Consider the following 20,844-nt stretch of genomic DNA (forward strand, 5'->3'; position numbering starts at 1 on the left):
CAGGTCCCACATCTGTACCCTAGAGTTCAGAGTGGGGAAGGAACCTTGACACATACAGCGGGAGTCTTGTTTCCCAAACTTGCCCCCCCCTTCTTTTAGTGGAAAGTTAAAAGAAGTCCAAGATAATGTTTAGTACCAGGTGACAAGACCACCTGACCTAGTATTGTCACAGCTACATCCCAGGATGCCTCCCAGGAAAGGGAGATTAGTATCTTCACAGTCTTGTTGTTTCTTCCTAACATCCCATCAAATTTGGTGGCCTGTTTTCTGGTGGGTGTCTTCCCAATACACATCCAGTTGTAACTGTTACATAGTCCATATTCCTAACTTTAGGTACAGAAATGATACATACAAATTCGATAAGCACATTCAGTAAATCATAACCTTTCCAATGATAACTTACATGAGTCATCTTAGTTATGACAATCATATTGTAAGCATATTTTCATAAAGAATATAGAGTGTAACATCACATGCACATCCCCATGTGGCAAGAGAAAGCCAGACAGCACTGTGTCTAAGCCCTCCCCACCATTGCCGCAATGAGGGCACCTCACAATCCTGTGAGGCAGGAACTGTCTTCCCAGACACTGAGTGACTGGCCCAAGGCTAGACAGAGGGTCTGTGGCACAGCCAGGAATTAAAACCAGGTCTCAAGCCCAAAGTGTTGGAATTATTTATGATAGGGCTCCATGAGACATTACTTAACCATAAGTTCCTTTATGAAATCTATAGGCCAAATGGTATCCATACAATTGCTTTAAATGTGTACATCCAACACAGTAACACGTCCAGAAGCATGTGATCAATACTACAGATGGACCAGACAATAGTCCGCTCTTCTTGGTTTGCCCCAGCATGACTGGGCTGTATCTGATAAAGATACTTCACATTCCCGCTCTCTTTATTCTCTTCAGCTAACGTACTGGGGGCGGGGGGAAACAAACACACACAAAAAAACACACACACCCCAGTTTGAAGCTGTTTAGCCTTACTACTTTCCTTCCTCCATGGCCTGCCTTCCTTGTCTCCTCCCCCATCTGTGCTTACCAGATGAAAAGTGGGGAGGTTTATCCTCCCCCCCCCTTTTTTTTTATAAAGGACATTTTTCATTTTCATTGTAGCTCCTTATTTTATTGTTTATTTTTTGAACCCATTGAATCTCACCACAGGATTCCATTCTATTAAAGGACAAAGAGCAGGGGAAAGGGTGCCCAGGCCACCCTGGAGTTGGGGTGCATTAGCAACAGTTGGGGTTCACTGGCAGAGCTGTGTGGGGTTGTGATGCAGGAAGTTTGGCGTGCACTGGCAGAGCTCTGGAGTGCAGAGACATTGGGGTATATGGCTGGGGTGCACTGGCACAGCAGTGGGGTGGGAAAAGGTTGGGGTGCACTGTCAGAGCTGAGGCTGCAGGGTGGCTGAGGTGCAGTAAGGTTGAGTTGCACTGGCAGAGCTGGAGGGTGCCATGCATCCCTCAGAGCCCCCAACATGTCTACCCTACCAACCATCTATTCCTTTCCCCATAACCCTCCGCCCCTTGCTGCAATCCCAAGTCCTTCTCCCATATAGGGTATAGTTGCATATATAAGACAAGGCCCTTAATATTGGTATGTCTGGTGGTCACCCTACTCTCAGGGTAACAGTACAAGGCAGCAGAAGGAAGCCCTTATTCAAATTACCCCAACTTTTGGGCTCTAGTGCTTCTCTGTGCCCTAATAAGACACCAAATTTCAAAGCAATGTGATTAACCATCAAGTTTTAAAAGCACTTACAAGAGTTGATCTTTAAAACATAAAATGGTGGGAATAGAAACCCGCTAGCTGTTTTTCTGTATTGGTGCAGTGTAAAAATGTATTTTTTCCTAGATACCTGTTCTCAGATTGGGTCCCCAGAAGTTGAGGGTACCCAATTGGGATAAAATGCAACAGATTATTGCTGTGGGTCAACATGGTCTCAGTTTGATCTCTAGCTCTGGGGAAACAAACAAACTTAGAATTTTTTTTTTAAATTGCTATTTTGGGGGCTTGTATGTCTGGAGCCCCTGGCTCAAATGATTCCAAATTTGAAATAGTAACTCTGTCTTACATCCTCCTGAGTCACACCAAATTTTAAAGGAATCAGACTAGGCATATCAATTTTAGAGGACTTAAAATGTCCCCTTTAAACAGATGTCACAGGGAACTTTAACTTTTCATGCCATGATAATGTTACAAATACTGAAATTCTGGCTACAGAACTGTTCACTACATTGCAGGGATGTCATGGGAATGTGCCAGGTGGTTTAATGTTGTGCAGAGTGTTGGCTAGCCTCTGTTCAGTAGTGCTGCCTTTCCCAAAGGGGCAGGGTAGCATCACTCAGGGACAGTGCACAGCCAAATGTCTGTGTGGGCTTGTCTCCACTACAGATGCTACAGGTACGGCACGGCAGCCAGATAGCAAGTGTGAAAAATCAGGATGGGGGGGGGTAAACAGGGTAATAGGATACTACATAAGACAAAGTCCATAATAATCAAGATGGTCCTAAACAAATTGGGACATCTGGTCACCCTACTGTAGCGCCAGAGTGTAGACACTTGCTACAGCCGTGGAAGGGGGTTTTCTGTCGCTGTAGTAAACCCACCTCTCCAGAGGCCATAGCTAGGATTGACCTAAGTTTTAGGTCTAGAGCAGGCCAGTGTTAATGGTCTGACAAGGGCAAAGTCTGCAGCCTCTCTCAGGCACACACCCAGGCATCCTCATGCCCACTGTTGCACAGCTGTACAGCTTCAGACAGGCTCAGATTCAGGCAGTTGGGCCCCAACTATACCCCACCAGGGGGCCCTCATGGGCCTGCCCAAATAGAGTCAGAGTTCAAGGTCAGAAGGGACCACCAGATCATCTAGTCTGACCTTCTGTACCTCACAGACCAACTGCACCCCCTAGCACCTGCACACTAAACTCAGCAACCCAAATACAACCAACATCTTACAGCCCACAGGAGACTAGACTATGATGTTCCACAGGCAAAGAATAGGATGGGCCGAAGTGCCTCAGTGCCTGCAATGGCAGGGAAATGATTAAGTGAGTTAGACCCAGATAATCCTGGCAAGTGACCCACACACTGCAGAGGAAGGTGAAAAATCCCCCAGTCTGATCTGGGGGAAAACTTCCTTCCTCCCTCCCTTTGGGGGGAGGGATAGCTCAGTGGTTTGAGCATTGGCCTGCTAAACTCAGGGTTGTGAGTTCAATCCTTGAGGGGGCCATTTAGGGATCTGGGGCAAAAATTGGGGATTGATTCTGCTTTGAGCAGGGGGTTGGACTAGATGACCTCCTGAGGTCCCTTCCAATCCTGATATTCTCTGATTCTATGATTACACACACAATGATCAGGTAGACCCTGAGCATGCAAGCAAGAACCAGCCAGCCACACACTTCAGAGAGAGAATGCTTGGCACCACCTCAGAGCCATGGCCCTCCCCATCCAATCTCTAGACATGGCCATCCCTAATGTTTCAAAGGAAGGAGTTTTTAAAAAAAATCCCAACAATACAGAATACACAGAGGGAAGAGAAATCCCTTCCTGACCCCTGCAGGTGGCCAACTAAACAACTGAAGAATGAATGCAACAGGATGCATCATTTTACTACTTTGGCACCTTTTTGTGGCCTATCTGGGGATTAGCTCACCACATGATCTGATACTCCTTCCTGCAGTTGCTCAGCCTGTTGTTCCACTCACTCCATGCCCCCCTCATGCTCACAGAACTGCAGCACTTTCCTCTTCGTGGTTTAGTCCCCCAACCAAGTCACACTGAAGGTTCCCCCCTTCTGGGGTATTATCAAAGTCTCCTTCCAGACTGTCCCCACCAGCCCCCAAAGAGGCTGCTCCAGCACACTGCTCCCACAGTGGTTTGTAGGGGAACCTGAGCTCACCTCTACACCAGGTTCCAATCCAGGGACCAGCAATTTAGCAGCTCAGGGTTTTACTCTCCCAGCCCTCAATATTCCTCCCCTGAACTGCTTCCTACCCAGCTCTTCTCCCTCTCCGGTGTCTATCTCTCTGATGTATTCATAGAGAACAATCAGATCCCTGCTCAGCCTGCATTTTTCTAGACTTAAACAAGCCAAGCTCTTCCAGTCTCCACTCATAAGATAGGTCCTCTATTCCTCTCATCATCTTAGTAACTCTTCTCTGTGTCTGTTCCAGTTTGAATTCATCTTTCTTGAATACGGGTGACCAGAATTGTACACAGTATTCCAGATGGCCTGGTACAGTAGTATTAATACTGCCAGAGTGGCATAAGTGGCAGTGGTAGTGACTTGGGCATCCCTTCAAGACAGGCAGGGGCAGCAGCATAGGCCCCCTTCCCCCTCAGAAGTGACTGTGTGACCCTTGGGAGCAGCTGGGTGCAAGGAGGGCTCCCCCATACTTACTCCAGTTGCTGGGTATCTCTGTGGGGTTGGGGCCTGGGCCCACTATGCTCTACCCCTCCCGACAGAGTCCCCACTCTGCAGCTACAGGAAGAGTCACTGTGTCGGTCACACTCAGGACAGTTTCCCCTCTCAGAGCAATGAGCTCAGGTTCTCTGCAAATTCAGGCAATGTTGCTGCATCAGTTACACTTGGGGCAGCTCCCCCTACTCAGTGACAGGCTCAAGCTCTCTGCAGACAGGCACGTGCAGGACAGTTCCCCCCTCTCAGAGCTATGGACTCAGGCTCTTGGCAGACTAAGGTAGCTTCACTGCATCAGTTACACACAAATCACCTTTTCCAGCTTCTTAAAAAAAAATTTGAAACCATGAGGGCTAAAAATTTACTTAGAAACACTTTTTTCCCCTTTAAATGAAAGTTGAGATTCTGCTGTAACCATGCGACCACAGCAGCCAAGGCCCTCTGCACAGTCTTGTGGTGTGTATACCATAATCTGGTTCTGGCTTCAGACCAGGCCAGAGTCTATGGACACTGAGGTGGTGTTCAGCCTAACTGGGTGTTGTCTTATCAGATGAATTTTTAGGAACCTAGGACATCTGCTGTAAGACATGGAATTCTAGCTAGCAGTGGGTGAGGATAAGAAAGCACCAACCAAGCCTGGCTTTTTTAGGATGACCCTGGGCTACCCTGTGATCTGCTATCTTGTGCTTTGCTGGCCCCTAGTAGCCAAACCCTGTAGCTACAGAGCGGGTTCTCACCTGTGTCCCACCAGGGGCTGTACAAATGTGAATAAAATGGATCCAGCTTCCATAGCCCATATGAGGCATGGAGGTGTATCCACAGACAAGGGGTCCCAGCGTGCACAGCTCCATCTTTTCCTAGGTACCCTTCCCCTGTCGACTCCACAAGCTGTACTCTCTGTTATTAAAACAGGGGCAGGCCTGGGCCACTCCATAGAGCTTTGTGGGCTCCCCTGCTGCTATGGGTACTTACTGGGCCCACACTGCAGAGGAGGTGATTGCTAAAGTGCTTCTCCTAGAGCAGGAGTCGGCAACCTTTCAGAAGTAGTGTGCCAATTCTTCATTTATTCACTCTAATTTAAGGTTTCGCATGCCAGTAATACATTTTAACATTTTTAGAAGGTCTCTCTCTATAATATATAACTAAACTCTTGTTGTATGTAAAGTAAATAAGGTTTTTAAAATGTTTATTTAAAATTAAATTAAAATGCAGATCTTATCAGTTTAGTGTGATCCTTGCCCTTGCTTTTCCTTGCTGAGTTTTCCAAAGTCTGGCACATATTTGGATAGTTTAAGCTGCACACAGGCTTCTGAGTGATCAGTTGTTAACCGGCTCCAAGAGGGACAGAGGACAGATTTCATGTGTGAAAATACCTGTTCACACAGGTATGTGGATCCAAATGCTGAAAGCATTGCAAATGCAATTTTCTTCAAACAGTTAAATTTCACTGGCAGGGACGTCCAGCAGATCAGAATAGAGGCCTCATGATTTCTCTCGGTAGCTTTAAGTGCACTCCGCAAATCTCCAGACTTTGATGCCCACAGTTCTGAGCTTTTTAACTGAATGAGCTGCATTTCGAAATCTTCAGCACCCGTCCACTGAAATACAGACAAATCCAAGTCGCTTTTGTTGAACTTTTCAGGTTTAATTAGAAAAGAAAGCATTGGGCCAAATCGCTGGAAATTTTGAAATCTCTCAGAAAATTCTGATTCCAGTTCTTGCATGTACATTCCAATCTCATCGACACTGACAGTGCAACGTGTCGATAGTTCTTTTATGTGTTGGAAGTAGCAGAAATTTGAAGTTCGAATATCCTGACAAAAAGCTGCTAGTTTTACAACAAATGCCTTCCAGGTTTCATAAAGATCCAGAACCATTTGCCCAGCACCCTGGAGACAGCGGTTGAGTTCGTTTAGGTGAGCGGTGACGTCAGTTAGAAACATGAGCTTACACAGCCATTTGTCATCATCCAGTTCGGGGTAGTTTTGTCCTTTTTCCGGCAAAAAGGCCTTGATTGCATCAAAACAGTTTACAAAGCGCACCAAAACCTTGCCACGACTTAGTCACCAAATGTTGCTGTGAAGTGAAATGAACAGACATCTAACTTTGCTTTCTTAGGAGCTGATATTTTGTCAAATGTACCCCTCAACTTACAGTGGGGAAAAAATTGCAACAGATGTCAAAACAGCACAACGTCAAACGCAATGTTCCACGTGACATGATAGTGATGTAAGCAGCAAATCAGGACTTAAAAATATCCCAGTACAGTGGCATTGGAACAATTTTTAAGGTGGGGGTGCTGAGCTGCTCCCCCTCTTGCCCCTGTCTGCACCCCTCTCTGCCCCAGGCTGGGGCCAGTAGGCCACAGCTGGGGGTGGCTTCAGAGCCCCAGGCTGGCGGCTGGGACCCCAGGATGGCAGCAGAGTGCCTGGGACTGGTGGCTGGGACCCTGGGGCAGCAGCGGGCTGAGCGGGGGCTGGCGGATGGGACCCCAAGTGGCAGGGGGCTGGTGGTAGGACACCAGGCTAGCAGCAGATCCCCCGGGACCCGGGCAGTATGAGTGCCACTCAAAATCATCTTGCGTGCCGCCTTTGGCATGAATGCCATAGGTTGCTGACCCCTGTTCTAGAGTGACTATCAGGAGCCAGAGCACAGCCCACATAACCAAGGTGCAGCTGCCACTTGGGGCATGAGCCTCTCCTGTGTGCTCAGGGTGACTATGATCCATCACAATGACAGTGTCTCAACACAGGAGATACCCCGGGCAGTGGGATCATGGGGCTGCTCAGCCTTCACTGAAGAACATGGCTTTTCCAGGTTATGTTTATAGATTTCTTGGAAGTGCAAGTGATGGAAACTCTCTTTGCATCTGCTGAGAACCCAGGCTTGCTTGGTGCTTCCCATCCCCACCATTTCCTGAAAAGTAAAGGACAGAAGGGTCACTTTTGGAAAGGATTTCCTGTGTGCATACCAGAGAGAGTGAGAGGAATGTGAGATTGATGACTAGGATGGTTAGAAACTAGACTGGGATGGCCAGACCCTGAGACCCTGCGAGCCACCTCTCCCTCACTGGAAGCCATTCAAATACGGATAAAGAACTTTTAAAATGAACCCAGATAATTTTTCCAGTGATGACCTATGGGGGAGAAGAGCAGCGGGCTCTGGTAAGCTATTCTAACACAATGGAACTGGTGTTAATGTACATGCCTTGACCATAGAATGTGACCTCATAGGGTACATTTTGAAGTTCCTCTTTGCCGTAACTCCACTGCCTCTGTGGCCTTGTCTGGGTTAGTTTACACTCCTCATTAGCCACCTTTTCTGCTACACAGCTTCCAGCAACCTCTCATTGGGACAGCTTTTTACTATTCACTCACTGAATGCCAAGACTTGCCTACCGCTCACACCTTTCCTTCCAATGTATAGCCAATAGGCAACCCACAGGACTGTTCATGTCATCACTGAACTTGGCCCCTACTGCCATTTCCAGAAACCTGCATACACAGACATAGGCAAGTACTGGTACAATCATACTTACAGCATGCATGTGCACACACACACACAAACACACACATCCCAAATACATAGTAATAGACTCCTGGTCCAGTGAGAACTCACTGTCTGTGGGCCAGGAAGTGAGGCCAGCAGGGCCAACATATGCCTAATGCTGAGCAAGGTGAGGGCTGCACTGTCGTGGGCTGGCAGGGTCACAATGACTTCACCACACTTATTAGAATCAACAAACCAAATGGTGAGAGAACAAAGGGACCACACTGTACCTGAGGATGGTGGCCTAACACTTAACAGAGAAAAGCAGGATCTTAACAAAATACATAGTGAGACACTGGAAAGTGTTCTCTTTTGTTTAAAGTAGTGTCCACACAAACCAGGACACACGGCCAGTAAATTGCTCTCTGGGATGATTAAAAGTTGAAGCAAACCACAGGGCTCCCTATATTGGGGTGTCATTATCTCAGATCCAGACACGGGCAGTGGGTGGACCCCCACCTTCGGGGAGGCTAGCTCCGCAGCCCCACCCCTTCTGGATGAGGCCCCACTCCCAGGGCAGGAGCCCTGAGCTCCCCACCTCCCCTCCCATGGCTGGAGAAGCCCTGGGCCAGCAGAACAGTGGGCTGTCATCCCCCCAACCCTCCCACCACCAGAGGAGACCTGGGCTGGCCCCAGCTGTGCTGGCCAACCCACCTGAGCCCAAGGCCAGTCCCAGCTGTGCTGACCAGCTGACCGACCCCTGCCCCAGGCCAGCCCTAGCTGCCCCAGCCGTGCCAGCTGGCCTACCAACCCGAGCCTGGGGCTGGCCAACCTGAGCCCCGGGCTGGTCCTAGCCCCAGGCTGGAGAATGGGAAAGGCAGTGCGCCTCACCTCTCAAGACCCCCAGACCCAGAGCAGAAGAATGCTGAGCTTTTTATATGCTCCATGCAGGTTCTGGGGTGGCTGAGGAGACGGTATCTGCTACTCAGCTTCCTGGGTTCATCAGTAATCTCTCTGGAGTCCAGGGAGATTACTGATTAACCAAGGAAGCTGAATAGCAGATACCACCACCTCAGCTGCCCTGGAACCTGCATAGCACATAATAATAAGCAAAAACCCACAACCTGGTGTCCTGCAGCAGCGGCTCTGCCTGGGGAGGCTGAGCCTTCTCTGGCCTATTATACCTGCCACCCATGGATCCAGCTAAATAAATGAGTCTTGCTTCTTTCTACACAAACCCTGCATGCAGTGCACTGGACAACATGGGACTCATGCATGAGACACTAAACAACTTTGCCCCTGCACTCCCAGTTGTGGTGAGGATAGCCAGGATGGGATGGCACAGGGGACCAGTGTTGGACAACAGCAAAACCTGAGAAATGGAAACTCAGGGTTGGCTAAATGCTGGGGGAGAAAGGTGCACAGACTGTCCACATGTGGTTTCCCTATGGATTTGGTGCAGGAGGGGTCTTCCCCAGCCCAGCCCATCACTGGACAAGCAGAGGCTCAGAGCCCTTGATCCCATGTAATACGTAAGGCCAGCTGCATGGAGACTTGCCCTGCGTCCCAGGCTGGCCCCTTCCAGAAAGAAGGCAGTGCTCACAAAGAACCCACCCCAGGCTGCAGCTGGGCCCCTCTCAGTGGGGGTCACCCAGACAGCATGTGCTCTAGGGGGAGAGCAGTATAGTCTTAAAGTGTCTGGCCAGTTCCCAGTGGCTCCTTACAGTTTGAATCTGGTCCCTGCTGACTTCCACTCCCTGCAGGTCAGTCCACTCCCCATTCCTCTTGCGCAGAATCTTAATTTCATGTAAAACATCCCTGAGAGGTCTGAGGAGGGGCAGGGGAGCAGCCCTCTCCTTCACTGGGCTGACTTCTCCTTCCCCACTGGGGGAGTGCCCCGATTTGGAGTAGTGCAGAATGGTGGCCTGTGACTGCCTCAGCCATTGCTTTCTCATGGGGAATGGACCTTCTCTGGGGATTTGGGAAATCTGTGTATGCAAGCTATGAATTCTATGTGAGATGATTTACTCTCTGTGTATATCATTGCCAAGCTGCAACCTGCATTTGCTTTCTCTATTGTCTGTTTGCCTCCATGTTGGACTGGAATTCCAAAGGAGGGTGGCAAAACGATAAAGAAATAGGGTTATCGATGTTCAGGTGCTTCACCATTGAAATGGAATCACTCTAAACAATAGACTGGCTCCCAATCACGAGAACTGGTTTATCGTGGGAGAGGTCTTGTAGCAACGAAGTCTCCTGGTAGGACTCTGTGGTCACCTATTGAGACTGACCACGGAGTTGTTGAACAGAGGAGATCGGAAGGTTACAGAAGCTGGTCTCAATTCTGCCATTTTCCACAAGTTTAATATGAGGGAAATTGCTGCAGGAGCTGGGTGAGGCAGGGGGGCCTGCATGTTGTATGGATCTGTGTAGATCTTCGGTGATTCAGTAAAATGCAATAATGTGTTAAACTCTGTGTAAGTGTCTCTGTGTGTTGTATGCTACACTTACCATGTGCCCTGAGAAAGTTAAACTAACTCAGGAGGCTAACACCCTCAGGGAGTGGTTAAGTTACAGGGGGAGTCTGAAACAGTCAACCCTTGTTCCACGGACTGAGCAGGAGACTGTGTGGTCTCTGCTCCCAGGAAGGGGTGCTAGACAGAAGGTCTTCACCTCACGAGTGTGTCTAGGGACCCAAAGACTGGGTCAGCCTGAGCTCTGTTCAGACTCCAGAGGCTTAAAACATCTGGGGATCCAGAGGCTAGATTCCCCTGAGCCTATTGGGCCATCATGGGGAGCCTGATCAGACCGGTGACAGCAGTATGCTGACTCCCAGCTCACTCTAGGTTCTACCTCTGATATAGGAGTTTCTAACTGCTTCCAGCTCTTTACCGCTGACATGTAAGGAAGCCTTGGGTGCTTGCAGTGAATACTCATAGCACAGTTTCTATTACATGTTACATGCTACATCACAAGGACATTACTTAGGTTGCAAGGCCAAGCTCTTAGGGCTTAGGAAACGTCAGTCCTGCTGCCTGTGTGGTTTAGTCTCTTGTGCACATGCCCGGTGAGGTGAGATTTCCAGAGCAGCTAAAGGAATTAGGCACCCAAAGGTCAGTGGGCTTTGGGCACCTAACTCCCTCAGCTCCTTTCAGAACCCCAGCTTCAGCCTTTGCTATGTGTGCTGAGTGGGGGAGTTCTCAGAGTGATGATTATGAAATTTGATGTGCCTGTTTGTCAGTTTGCTATGGTGCTGGGGACTGAGGGCTCACCAGGGGTAACCTCCAGCAGACGCTGACAGGCCTCTGGACAGGAAATACAGACCAATGCTTTTCAGAGCCCTGCAAACACAGGTAATTAAAGGCCAGAGTAGAAAGCCCACAGCTTTAACATCCAACCCTGTCTCCCCATCCCTGGTGAAGATGCATAAACTGGTTTGGACCTGACTCAGAGACTCAGGGCACAGAAAGGAATTTTGAAGCCTGTACTTGAAGTCTGTATTTTCACTAGGGAGCAGAGGGACAAGGAACTATGAGGAGCCTGAGGTAGTGCCTGGCTAATTACAATTGCTTCACTCATATGTTTTTCACACAGCCAGTTCTCGTACTCATGTAACTAAAATAAGTGGGCATGTTTAGTCTGGAGAAGTGAAGAGTAAGTGGAGACCTGATAACAGCCCTTAACAAATATATTAAGGGCTGTTATAAAGCAGACAGTGATCAGTTGTTCTCCATATCCCCTGAAGGTAGGACAAGAAGTAATGTGTTTAATTTGCAGCAAGGGAGATTTAGGTTAGATATTAGGAAAAACTTTCTAACTCTAAGGATAGTTAAGCTCTGAAATAGGCTCCAAGGAAGGTTGTGGAATCCTCATCATTGGAGGTTTTTATGAGCAGGTTGGACAAACACGGGTCAGGGATTGTCTAGGTTTACTTGGTCCTGCCTCCATATGGCGGGAGGGACTATATGACGTATGAAGATCCCTTCCAGCCTGGCATTTCTATGCTTCTCCATCATGCATCTCTGTTCTTGCTCTTTGCTCCATTGTGTCTGCCACATCCTCTCCTGTCCATGTGCCCCATGCAGGCTGTTCCTTTACACCCCAGGGCTGGAGCTCACTCCTGCCCAGGGTGCCAAGCACCCTCCTTGGCCTCTCTCCAAGCCCTGCACAATATATCAGCCCATTTGCCATCAAGGCTGCTTTTGGACAGAAAACTGGGGGTTTCAGCTAAATAAAATTTTCACTGAAAGTGTCTGCTTTCCACCAAAAAGCGGAATGCCCAACAACTGACTGGGGGTGTGGCCCAGCCACGGACTCCAGCCACAGGGAGAAGGGTTGCACGAAGCATCTGAACTGCAATTCCTAGGAAGCTCTAAGTTGCCATTTCCAAATTGAAAAACATCAGTTTTCAGCCAAAAGCTTTTCAATTTTCAGTTTTTTCACTGAAAAGTCAACAGTTTCCTTGGAAATAGAGCCTTGTTTCCAACAAGAGCTGTGGTATGGCTCTTCATGGCAGAGCACCCAAAGCCAAGCAAGGGCGCTGGTTTGTGAGGCATCTCTTGCTCAGCCAGAGCCTGCTGTGTCTGAGCTGCTATACCTCCATACACAAAGGGCAGGCGCATCATTTCAGACAGATTGACCTATGCTTAGAGTCAAGGAACAAATAAACAAGGAACATCAAATGTCGGGTGTCCATGAAAACAGTCTGTCTTCTGCATATTCAGCTCACAATGGTTGTCTGTCTCCAGCCCACGAACAGCGACCTTAGAGACAGACAGGAAACAGAAACATAACAACTACATACTATACAGCCACCACATAAATGGCTGTCATGGCAGAGCTTTGCCTCCTTCCCAGGCAAGTACACTCAGTAGAAACATGATGTTGGAATTCCCTCCGAGACCTTTTCCATTCAACTTATCCAGAATACCTTGTCCAGTTCTGGGAGAACATTTCATCCAGTTCTCTGGGATCCAAAACACTCAGTTCAACTCTGGATTTCATCACTTAGGTTCCTTTATTTGGGATATAGCGAAGCTACTCTTAGCTGATCAGACTCAAGCATAGGGTGTGGGTATAGAGCGTACCACACATCCAAAGCTGCACAGACAACCTCTTTCTTTATAGACCTTTACACATTACATTGCATTTGGTATATATTACACCACACATTTTTGGCTTGGCTTGGTTACTTTGCAGGAATCAATCCTCTGTACAGCATGCTCTGTCCATGTGCTGTTCATGTGGAACCTGATCTTTACATTCCAGGTGTTTCTTGTCCATAGTCCCTAGCATGAAGGTGTTGCTGCTTATCTTAGCTAGCACAGACATCCTGACTCCAGCATACTGTTTGTCAAGCCCCTATTTACAATTTAACCTTCCTTTCACCTTCTCAATTATACTCACAGAGAAATGAGGCAAGTTACCTATGTCAAGCCAGGACAACACATGATCATAGTAATCATTGCCAAGAGACACTTATATGCACTCTGAAGATTCTCTCTCTACCTTCTTGCTTTCTGTTCCTCTGCAGAGCGAAGGAGATCAAGACCAAGTTGGGCACGCTCCTCCAGAAGCCTGACTCGGCTATCGACCTGATCGTCCCATACCCGGAGAAGCCAGAGAAGCCAGCCAAGGTCCAGAAGTGAGTACTTCCCCATTTATCAATGTTGGCTCTATCAGACACCGGAGAAATGGGTCATTACAACTGAGTAGAATGACTTGTCATCCCGAACCACCCTGGCTCAAGGGGCCTTTAGCTTTACCGTGGGAGGTGTGGCGTGCTTGCTTTCTGTTTTTCAGTTAAATTTTCAAATCAAGTGTCTAATCTAAACAGAATGTCCGGGCCAATTCTCTGAGGGGTAATTCCATGTGCTTCACCGTGTCTCCCTGCTGTTCCAGCTAGTTGTGGTGCTCTTCTCAACTTCCTTTCCTAAACTGCAGCTGGGTGTCATCAAACAGCTCTAGCCTCCAGCCCAATCTAGCTGCTTTTCGTGCTGGGGGAAGTTATGTATTTCTTGTAAAGTGAGGCACCTAAGGGGTCGTAATTTGTCTGTAGCATCTAATAGTGAAAGCATGATAGAGGTATGCAGAAAGCTACTGTTATGGGTGAGTTTTTCTCTTTCCCCCTTCTTTGTCACTCATGATTTCTGCCACACTTTTGGGTTTGGATGCAACTCTATTATTCTAATTATTTGATTCTTAGACTATGGTAGCCCCCACATGTCCCAGTCAGGGGAAGAGAACTCAGTGCCTCTGCCTCAAACCTTAAAGAGAAGTAGCATTTCCTTGGGGAATTCACAGAGCACTGGAGGAAAGTTACTTTGTGTCAATATTTAAAAAGGATAAAAACAAGTAACTACAGGCTCATCAGCCTGACATCCATCACAAGAAAAACTGGAAACGCTGATATGGGAGACAGTGGTAAAGAATTAATAGATGGCAGCATAATTAATGCCAATCAATATGGTTTTACAGAAAACAGGACTTACAAACAACCATGATTTTATTTTATTTTTTTAATCAGATTTCATATTTGGTTACGATTGGGTGTAACTTTGTTGACAAAATATACTGAGATTTATTTAAGTCATTTGCCTTAGTGTTAAATAACATGCTGGTTAAAATAATTAGCAGCACTAAAAAGAAACAATGTTGCATATATTAACTGGTTTAAAAACTGGCTAAGAGATCGATCTCAAAAAGTGACTGTAAAGTGGTGAATCATCATCCAAAGTGGGTGTTTCTATAGGGCCATCCATGAATCTGTTCTTGGTCCAACACGAATCAATATCTTTAACAAAGATGTGCATGGGTTTCGTCCGTCCTAAGTGCAGGACTCTGCACTTGTCCTTGTTGAACCTCATCAGATTTCTTTTGGCCCAATCCTCCAATTTGTCTCGGTCACTCTGGACCCTATCCCTACCCTCCAGTGTATCTACCTCTCCCTCTAGTTTAGTGTAATCTGTGAACTTGCTGAGGATGCAATCCATCCCATCATCCAGATCATTAGTGAAGATGTTGAACTAAACCAGCCACAGGACCGACTCCTGGTACGCTCCGTTTGATACCGGCTGCAAACCATTGATCCCTACCCTTTTAGCCCGATGATCTAGCCAGCTTTCTATCCACCTTATAGTCCATTCATCCAATCCATACATTTTTAACATCCTGGCAAGAATACTGTGGGAGACCATATGAAAAGCTTTGCTTTGTTATATCACGTCCACCACTTTCCCCATATCCACAGAGCCCCAGTTATCTCATCATAGAAGGCAATCAGGTTAGTCAGGCATGATTGCCCTTGGTGAATCCATGTTGACTGTTCCTGATCACCATCCTCTCCTCCAAGTGCTTCAAAATGGATTCCCTGAGGACCTGCTCCATTATTTTTCCAGGGACTGAGGTGAGGCTGACTGCTCTGTTGTTCCCAGATTCTCCTTATTTCTTTTTTTAAAGATGGGCACTATATTTGCCTTTCTCCAATTGTCCAGGACCTCCCCTGATTGCCACAAATTTTCAGAAACAATGGCCAATGGCTCTGCAATCACATCAGCCAGCTCCCTCAGCACCCTCGGATGCATTGCATCCAGCTCCATGGACTTGTGTATGTCCAGCTTTTCTAAATAGTCCTTAACCTGTTCTTTCCCCACTGATGGCTGCTCACCTCCTCCGCATACTGCACTGCCCAGTACAGTAGTCTGGGAGCTGACCTTGTTCGTTAAGACAGAGTCAAAAAAAGCATTGAGTACTTCAGCTTTTTCCACATCATCTGTCACTAGGTTGCCTCCCCCATTCATTAAAGGTCCCACACTTTCCCTGACCTTTTTCTTGTTGCATCCCTTGCTAGCTGCAACTCCAGTTGCGTTTTGGCCTTCCTGAATACACCCCTGCATGCTCTAGCAATATATTTATACTCCTCCCTAGTCATCTGTCCAAGTTTCCACTTCTTGTAAGATTCCTCTTCGTGTTTAAGCTCACTGAAGATTTCTCTTTTAAGTAAAATATGCCTGGGGTATTTCCTATTCTTTTTGCACTTCAGGGTGGTTTGTTCCTGCCCCCTCAATAAGGCTTCTTTAAAATACGGCCAGCTCTCCTGGACTCCTTTCCCTCTCATATTAGCCTCCTAGGGGATCCTGCCCATCAGTTCCCTGCGGGAGTCAAAGTCTGCTTTTCTGAAGTTCAGTGTCCGTATTCTGCAGCCCCTCCTTTCTTCCTTTTGTCAAGATCCTGAATTTGACCATCTCATGGTCACGGCTGCCCAGGATTGTCATCAACTTCTACTTCCACTACCAATTCTTCCGTGTTTGTGAGCAGCAGGTCAAGAGAAGCATGGCCCCTAGTTGGTTCTTCCAGCACTTGCACCAGGAAGTTGTCCCCAACACTCTCCAAAAACTTTGTGCATTGTCTGTGCACTCCTGTATTGCTCTCCCAGCAGATATCAGGGTGATTGAAGTCCCCCATGAGAACCAGGACGTGTGATCTAGAAACTTCTGTAAGTGTCCGAAGAAAGCCTCTTCTACCTCATCCTCCTGGTCTGGTGGTCTATAGCACATGCCCATCACAAATTCTTGAGATTCGCGGTCTGGACAACAGTTGGATTATTACATCCCACTTAGGAGGGAGTCCCCAACCACCACTACCCATCTCCTCTTCTTGGTGGTTATGGAATCCCCATCCCTAGGACAACGCATCCCATGCTTTCCAGTCGATGGGGTCTCTTTCTGATCCCTTCCCTCAGATGACTCTATCAAACCATTCTCCACCGTAGTACCTGTGCAGAGAGCCAGAAAACGGTTTCTTATGTCTATCTGCATTGGGGATACATGGGCTCATCTCTTTATCCTTCTGGAGGTCACTTGCTCCCAATTTTCTTCCCCGTTCTGATTCTGATTCTTCAGCATGCTGTGCCTGCAGTACCAAACACTGGCTTCTATCCAGAAAGTCTTCATTTTCTCTGATGCAGAGCAGGGTTGATGCTTGGGTCTCTAGTCCTTTAACCTTCTCTTCCAATATGGAGACCAGCTTGCACTTAATACAGACGAAGTCGCTTCTATCCTCTGGGAGAAAGACACACATGGCACGTCCTGTGCAGGTCAGAACAGCTGATCGCTGACCTCCATATTGTCTTCCTCCTAAGAGCCTCTTCAGAATCGTAGAATATCAGGGTTGGAAGGGACCTCAGGAGGTCATCTAGTCCAACCCCCTGCTCAAAGCAGGACCAATCCCCAACTAAATTATCCCAGCCAGGGCTTTGTCAAGCCTGACCTTAAAAACTTCTAAGGAAGGAGATTCCACCACCTCCCTAGGTAACGCATTGCAGTGTTTCACCACCCTTCTAGTGAAAAAGTTTTTCCTAATATCCAACCTAAATCTCCCCCACTGCAACTTGAGACCATTACTCCTTGTTCTGTCATCTGCTACCACTGAGAACAGTCTAGAGCCATCCTCTTTGGAACCCCCTTTCAGGTAGTTGAAAGCAGCTATCAAATCCCCCCTCATTCTTCTCTTCTGTAGACTAAACAATCCCAGTTCCCTCAGCCTCTCCTCATAAGTCATGTGTTCCAGTGTCCTAATAATTTTTGTTGCCCTCCGCTGGACTCTTTCCAATTTTTCTACATCCTTCTGGGGACCCAAAACTGGACACAGTACTCCAGATGAGGCCTCACCAGTGTCGAATAGAGGGGAATGATCACGTCCCTCGATCTGCTGGCAATGCCCCTACTTATACATCCCAAAATGCCATTGGCCTTCTTGGCAACAAGGGCACACTGCTGACTCAGATCCAGCTTCTCGTCCACTGTAACCCCTAGGTCCTTTTCTGCAGAACTGCTGCCGAGCCATTCCGTCCCTAGTCTGCAGCAGTGCATTGGATTCTTCCGTCCTAAGTGCAGGATTCTGCACTTGTCCTTGTTGAACCTCATCAGATTTCTTTCGGCCCAATCCTCCAATTTGTCTAGGTCCCTCTGTATCCTATCCCTACTCTCCAGCGTATCTACCTCTCCTCCCAGTTTAGTGTCATCTGCAAACTTGCTGAGGGTGCAATCCACACCATCCTCCAGATCATTTATGAAGATATTGAACAAAACCGGCCCCAGGACTGACCCTTGGAGCACTCCACTTGATACTGGCTGCCAACTAGACACGGAGCCATTGATCACTACCCGTTGAGCCCGACAATCTAGCCAGCTTTCTATCCACCTTATAGTCCATTCATCCAGCCCATATTTCTTTAACTTGCTGGCAAGAATACTGAGGGAGACTGTGTCAAAAGCTTTGCTAAAGTCAAGGAACAACACATCCACTGCTTTCCCTTCATCCACAGAACCAGTTATCTCATCATAGAAGGCAATTAGATTAGTCAGGCATGACTTGCCTTTGGTGAATCCATGCTGACTGTTCCTGATCACTTTCCTCTCCTCTAAGTTGTATTTACTGCTCACAGAAGCCTGAAAGGCAAAAACTCTGTGGGAACTCCCCCCAGGAGAACTTTGTTGGCTTCTCCTTGTTCGCTGCTCCACAGAGTTCTACAGAGAGATGTGGATCTCTTGATAAGGTGGGGTCATTGGAACAATATATGTTTCATTATGGCCAAATGCAAAGGTCAAACATCCAAGGGACAGAGAATGCAGGTCACATTTACAGGCTTTGGAAAGCAGTGACTCTGAAAAAATCTTATGGGTCCATGGTGGAAACCAAGTGAGCTCCTAGTGCAATGCTGTGGCTTAAGAGGATCAATGTGATCTTTGGATACATGAACAAGGGTCTATTGAGTAGAAGCAGGGAGGCAGTGTTACCTCTGTGTACAGTACTGGCAAGTCCATTACTGAATACTGTGTCCAGTTCTGGTGTCCATATTTGAAATGATGTTGGAAAACTGGAAAGGAGTAAAAAAAGAGCTACAAGAACAATGTGAGGTCTGGAAAACCTGCCTCACTGTGAGAGACTGAAGAACCTTAGCCAAGAGAAGATTAAGGGGTGATAACTTGATAAATACCAAGAGTTCTAGCAGTCTGCACACAGTCCAGTGAATGATGGGGCGTATTCAAAGTCGATTTTCCCCAAAACACTGAAAGACAATCTCTGCTCCTTCAGCACTCTTATCTTGCCAGATTTCATCTTTTGACTTCCCATATACTCCATAACTCCTGCTGTTTACAAAAATCACAACTTTTTTTTTAAATAGGGATTTTCCCTACTACTCTCATAATTTTGGACCAGAACTTGAAAATTTTAGCACAAAATATGAATATTTAAGAAAATAAAGTCTCAGTAACTAAAAAGAGAAGCTTAAAATAGAAACACTCAGGCTCCTTCACCATAGCTGTCACTGCAGCGTTGCTTTAACAACAGACTGCAAAGTGCTTTGGGATCCTCCAAGATGTGTGTGATGTAAATGTAATGCATTGTTATTGTTATTATCCATTGTTATTTTTATTACCCATTCATAATAGTCTGAGAGAAGGCAATTAAAAGGATGAAAGCTATTGTTTTACAGTGTATTTTGCACTCACTCACTGCCACCAGATAGCAGGCACTTTGTTTGAATTTTTTACCCACAAAAACCAAATATATAACCATTATTCTTCTTGAATGTAACTTATATCTCCTCACACTCTACCATTAGCTGTTCATCCTGCAATACTTCTCTGTGCAGCCCCTGTTATAGAGTCCTGAAGACTGAGCGGGCCCCATTCAGAGGTGCTGTAGAAGGGGCTGTTGGTTGTAGGGCGGTGGCTGGGTGGGAGTCCAGCAAAGTCCAGACTGGTGTACCCTATATGCTGAGGAGTGGCCCAGCCCTGGGAGGGTGCCTGCTGTATCTGCTTCTTTTTATTCACAGAGCAGGAGTCTGGGGTTGACACTGAATTCAGACTGTGGGAGCTTGTGACATGCTGCGTCTGTCAGATGTTGCAGTCACGGGGCAGGGAACGCTGTGTGCGCACCATTTGCCATACACCATGTGCAGCTGCTGAACTCTGGGAGTCTTGGCAAGAGGCTTACTGTTAGGGAACTGTCAGAAGTCCCCTGTCTGTTAGGGCATTATATAGCTGTCCATCACTGTAGCCTGTGGGTGAGCAATTGCACACGCCTGTGTGGGGAGCTTAGGCAAGGTTACTTTCATGCTGAGGGGTGTTAGGTGAACGAGAACGGGGATGGAGGTGACTGGGAGGAAAAAGAGTTAATAAAAGACATTAATAACAAAGTGCATAGCTAGGAGCGAGGTGTGTAGGAATAAAGACAAAAGCTAAAGGCTGGGACCCACAAAGGACAAGCTGGGAAACAAGGGAAACAGATACAGCATTAATACAGCATTATCCACCTTGCCTTTACCTTTGAGCTTGGCACAAGCTCTGGTGGATGCCAGTGGCTGAAAATATATAATATGAATCAGCACCAGCCTTATCTCTGAAGAACAGACTTCCATCTGTACCAGATGCACATCAGATTTAGGAATCAGAACATAACAAACCCATTAGCCTCTGATTCTCTAAGGAAAACTGATGGCCTCTTTCAGGGGGAGATGAATCAAGGCTGTGTATCCTTGAATCAAACTGGTTAAATTAAAACCTGGCAGACTCTGCAGATGTGCCTTCAGAGATTTAATCTGAGTCATGATGTTCTGCTGTTATTGACCATTAGCCTCATTTTAACAAGCTGTTACGAACAAATTTGGCACTGTGCTTCTGGAGTGTCTGGGGCTCCAGTGTCTGCATCCTGTACTTACGCATTGTTGCATGAGGATAAAGGCACAAAGAAGGGATCTCCGCAGAAATGACTCTGTGCTTGGCAGACCTGTCTGTAGTCCCTTTTCTGTGCATGGAGATAGTTGTTTCATTTCCCATCTCAGCATCTACTCCTGCCTGATGCTGGGGTGTGTCTGTTTATATAGGTCTTTACCTTGTGATGATGAAAGAGTCCCTTACAC

At 47.1% G+C, this 20,844-nt stretch overlaps 1 protein-coding gene across 4 annotated transcripts in view; it reads left to right on the forward strand.

Annotated features, from left to right (window-relative positions):
• Positions 1–20,844, forward strand: part of RGS5 (regulator of G protein signaling 5) — a 75,067-nt gene that overhangs the window by 12,742 nt on the left and 41,481 nt on the right. For all 4 annotated transcript variants that reach the window (XM_073356201.1, XM_073356200.1, XM_073356204.1 and 1 more), the window contains exon 2: positions 13,453–13,563. In XM_073356201.1, coding sequence (XP_073212302.1) covers positions 13,453–13,563 — 111 coding nt within the window. The remainder of the gene's footprint in view (positions 1–13,452; positions 13,564–20,844) is intronic.

Source organism: Lepidochelys kempii, chromosome 8, assembly GCF_965140285.1.
Source record: "Lepidochelys kempii isolate rLepKem1 chromosome 8, rLepKem1.hap1, whole genome shotgun sequence".
NCBI classification, from domain to species: domain Eukaryota; kingdom Metazoa; phylum Chordata; order Testudines; family Cheloniidae; genus Lepidochelys; species Lepidochelys kempii.